This window comes from Oryx dammah, unplaced genomic scaffold, assembly GCF_014754425.2.
Source record: "Oryx dammah isolate SB20612 unplaced genomic scaffold, SCBI_Odam_1.1 HiC_scaffold_5, whole genome shotgun sequence".
Taxonomy (NCBI): domain Eukaryota; kingdom Metazoa; phylum Chordata; class Mammalia; order Artiodactyla; family Bovidae; genus Oryx; species Oryx dammah.
The window spans coordinates 59,336,965-59,340,680 of NW_024070189.1; the positions used below are offsets into that span (position 1 = coordinate 59,336,965).

The 3,716-nt window shown below is 56.6% G+C and overlaps 1 protein-coding gene across 1 annotated transcript; it reads left to right on the forward strand.

Moving 5' to 3' along the window:
* Positions 1 to 159: 159 nt before the first annotated feature.
* MZB1 (marginal zone B and B1 cell specific protein) lies at positions 160 to 2,658 on the forward strand. The gene is made up of 4 exons (XM_040239982.1): positions 160 to 825; positions 1,639 to 1,763; positions 2,114 to 2,224; positions 2,324 to 2,658. The coding sequence occupies exons 1-4, from the start codon at positions 649 to 651 to the stop codon at positions 2,478 to 2,480; spliced, it is 570 nt and encodes a 189-aa protein (XP_040095916.1). The 5' UTR covers positions 160 to 648; the 3' UTR covers positions 2,481 to 2,658.
* Positions 2,659 to 3,716: the final 1,058 nt, after the last annotated feature.

A 3,716-nucleotide genomic window follows, 5' to 3' on the forward strand; every position in this document is an offset into this window, starting at 1 on the left:
GGGTGTGGCTTGGGGGAGAGTATCACATGTGTCTTTCATACACTGGCGTCCCTCCTTCAGGAAACCTGCCTCTCAGGGAGGGAGCCCTAGGCTGGCAGTCACGCCTGTGACCTCATTTCTTCTGGTGGCTGAGTGGTCACTGGGCCTTAGGGATCAACCAGGCTTGGGTTCCAGTCTCAGCATAGCCCTTCTAGCTGTGTGGCCTTGAATTTGTCACTTTTCTCTGAACCTTTATGTTCTTGGGGGTGGATTTAAGACAACAGTAACCAGTCATCTCCTCCTGGTAACAGATGTGGCAACCATGCCTAGAGAGGGGCTGGCTCTGCAGGCTGGTCCCAAGGAGCTTAGCACAGTGCCTGCCATGTGGCCTGTCCCAGGTCATGAGAGGTATCAGCTCCCATGTGTCTTTGCCCAGGCCCAGCCCCTCTCCTTACCTCATTGGCTGGAGCCAGGGTCCCACGAGAGAAGGTGCACACGTGGAGTCTCCAGGGCCCTGGGGAAGGGAGAGAATGGGAGGGGTGAAGTGTCAGTTCCCCATTGGTCTGGGCCAGGTGTTCTGAAGCAGTCCCCACCACACACACACACAGAGGAACCCACAGACCTGCACCCCAACCACAGCCCTTGCTCACTGAGTCAGCTCCACCGGCCATGAGGCTGTCATTGCTGCTACTGCTGCCGCTGCTTGGGGCCTGGGCCATCCCAGGGGGCCTCGGAGACGAGGTCTCACTCACTGCCACTGCCCCTGAGCTGGACGATGAAGAGAAGTTCTCAACTCACATGCCAACTCACCTGCGATGTGATGCCTGCAGGGCGGTGGCCTACCAGGTGAGTCCCCCCTCCCCCAGCAGTTCTCCTGCCCCTACACAGGCCCCTTCTCAAGCCAGACCCTTCTATCTGCCTCAGGTTCCATCACTGGCCTTTGATCCCCAAGCCCCTCCCCAGGCATCAAGGTAGACTCAGCCTTCCATGATATTGCCATCTTCACCTCACCAGAACCTCTGTCCCTCAGTTTACCTGTCTGCCCAGCAAAGAGCAGATAGACCATCTCTGGGACATGAGGGAGTCCCTAGCTAGTCCTCTCAGACTTCTCCCTTTCCAGGCCGATCCTGAAGTCCGGACTCCTTCCCAAAGCATGCCTGGGGAGCACGGGTGTTTGTGTGCACTTGTGCATGTTTGTCGAGTCTGTGAGCCCATGAGCATGTGTGGGTGTCTTGAGTTCACATACTAACCTGTCAAGCATGTCTGAGTACTTGTGTATGTGTGTGTGTGTGTGTGTGTGTAAGTGAGTACATGTGTCACTGATGACTGAGTGGTTTTCTTTCCTTGTTCTTGTGGTTTTACATCGCATGTGGTGATGGTGGGCAGGTGTGCCCTGCAGGAGGGTCCCCAGTGCCCAGGCCAGCTCAGCTTTGCCCACCCACCCACCTCATCCCAAGGCTGTGGATCCTGCCTCAGCTGGCGTGTTCCCAGCTCTCTGGACCTGGGGGAGGGCCACAAAGTCAGCCTCACAGATGTTTCCTGCTCAAAAGGTTCTGTTGCCTCGTTCTTCCTCCGAGACTCAGGTTTCTGCTCTCCCCCGCCCCTCCTTCTGCATTGAGTAGTTCTGAAGCCCTGGTTCTGAACCCCTCCTTATTCCAGATGTGGCAACATCTGACAAAAGCTGAGGCCAAGCTTCTCCCACTGGACTCTGGGGGCCGTCGTGAGCTGAGCGAGTCAGTATACACAGACGTCCTGGACCAGAGCTGCTCTCAGACCTGGCAGGGGTGAGTTGAAAAATCTGGCCCCTGCCTCACTTCTCCAGGGGCAGGCTGATGAATGGGGGTCGCCATCCTCCCACTCACACCATACACACTCCACAAGGTCTCTGGCCCAAGGGTAGGGGCTGGTTGGGACAGAGGCTGAACTCTGGAGCTGGGAGCAAGCAGAAGAGTGGGTGGCAGGGGATAAGGGTGTTGTGTGACTTTGGGCCAGGGGCTTCCCCTTTCTGGTCCTCAGTTTTTCAGCAGAGAGGACCAGAATCTGGGCACTAAACTTGGTAGATGTCCCATGTGCCCCGCTTCGGGTAGATACAGGCTCCACTAATGCTGTCTCCCTCTCCTCCCTCCACCTCCAGCTATGGAGTTGGAGAAGTGGACCAGGTGAAACGTCTCATGGGCCCAGGACTTAGCCCAGGGGCACAGCCGAGCGTCATGGTGATGATCATGGAGGGGCTGTGGCCCACCAGGTGATGACTGGAGGGTTGGAGTGGGATGGAGCCCTTGCAGCCTTGAATCTGCCCATTGTAGGCAGGGCAGAGTCTGAGGCTCTTGCTGGGGTCCCCTAGGCTCTCCAAGACCTGCTTCCACTACCTGGGGGAGTTTGGAGAAGACCAGATCTATGAAGCCCACCAACAAGGTCGAGGGACCCTGGAGGCGCTGCTGTGTGGAGGCTCCCGGGGGGCTTGTTCAGAGAAGGCTCCAGACACAAGGACAGAGCTCTAGTCCAACTCCTCATTCTCAGTCAGCCCCTGAAGAGAGCTGGCCTCCCTCTTGATCTGCCTCCCTCCTTTCTGCAGGCGGCCTGGAGGGTGGGTGCAGGGAAGCCTCCCTCCTCCAGCCTTGGGGGCCTGGGACGTGGCCAGGGCCTTTCCCTCTGGACTCAAATAAAACCAGTGACCTCAACTCCTTCTCTCTGCAAAAGGTTCTTGGGGGGCTGGGAGGATAAACATTGGTGTTTCTGCTGGAGAAGGCCAGGGACAAGCCCCACAGTTTCCCAGAGGTAAGTGAGATCTGTCATGGTTGAAAATGTGAATGAGCTGTCAAAGGCACATGAAATCAGTTATCAGACGTTTGGAACCCCAGATCCCTCACGAGAGAAAACGAAAGCCAAGGAAAACTCCATAAGCACGTCACCTGCGGACACACCCACTGCAGCTGCTGCCCTCACTGTGCCCCTTTCAGAACACTAGTCTCCCTGGGTCTACACCCAGAGGCTGCTCACTTTCTAGACTCTGCTTTTGACCCAGCTGGCATGACTGGGCCCTGGGACAGGGCAGGACAGGGCGGGGTTCCTAGAACAGGCTGTATTCCGGATCTTGGCTCTACATCCTGCTCTCCCCAGAAATTCTCACCTGCGGCCCTTCCTTTGGCAGCAGAGAAAAGAGCTCCACCTGGGTTGCACCTGAGTCTGGGTATCTGGGGTCAGGGATACTCAAGCTTGCAGTTTCCTTTGTATTTCTGGGAGATGGACAGAACAGACACTGTAATACTCTGTTGACACCTTGGCTCAGACAACAAAAAAGACTCAGGCAGAGTCCTAGGTGAAGTGGCAGGGCTGGGAGGGAATTCACATTTAGGGGCTGGGGGGAAGGATAGTGCTGGAGGAATGGGGGTGTCCTGGGCAGGCCCTGACCACTGTGGCTTCCTTGAGCTGCCCTGCAGCCCAGCGCTCTGTGTTCCATCACCTGTTCTCCACTGCCTGAGGCCCCTCCCCTGGCCCTCAGGAGAGAACCCTAAAGCCCAGGGAGAGCCAGAGTCCAAGGCATTGGCTGAGGCTTCAGAAGTAGCAGGTGTGGAGCTGGGAGCCATGATGTGGACCTGCGTGGTCCTGTGTGAAGTGACTTAGACTTTGCATCAGACTCTGGGTGCATTTGTGCAACTGTGTATCTGAGATCATGTGCAGCTTGCCAGCCTTGTCTCCGTGTATGTGTGTGATATGTGGTTTGGATAGACTTGAAT

Coding starts and splice junctions, on each gene's coding strand:
- MZB1 (XM_040239982.1), top strand. CDS start 649: ATGAGGCTGTCATTGCTGCTACTGCTGCCGCTGCTTGGGGCCTGGGCC. Junction 826..1,638: donor GCAGGGCGGTGGCCTACCAG/GTGAGTCCCCCC, acceptor TCCTTATTCCAG/ATGTGGCAACATCTGACAAA. Junction 1,764..2,113: donor TGCTCTCAGACCTGGCAGGG/GTGAGTTGAAAA, acceptor CTCCACCTCCAG/CTATGGAGTTGGAGAAGTGG.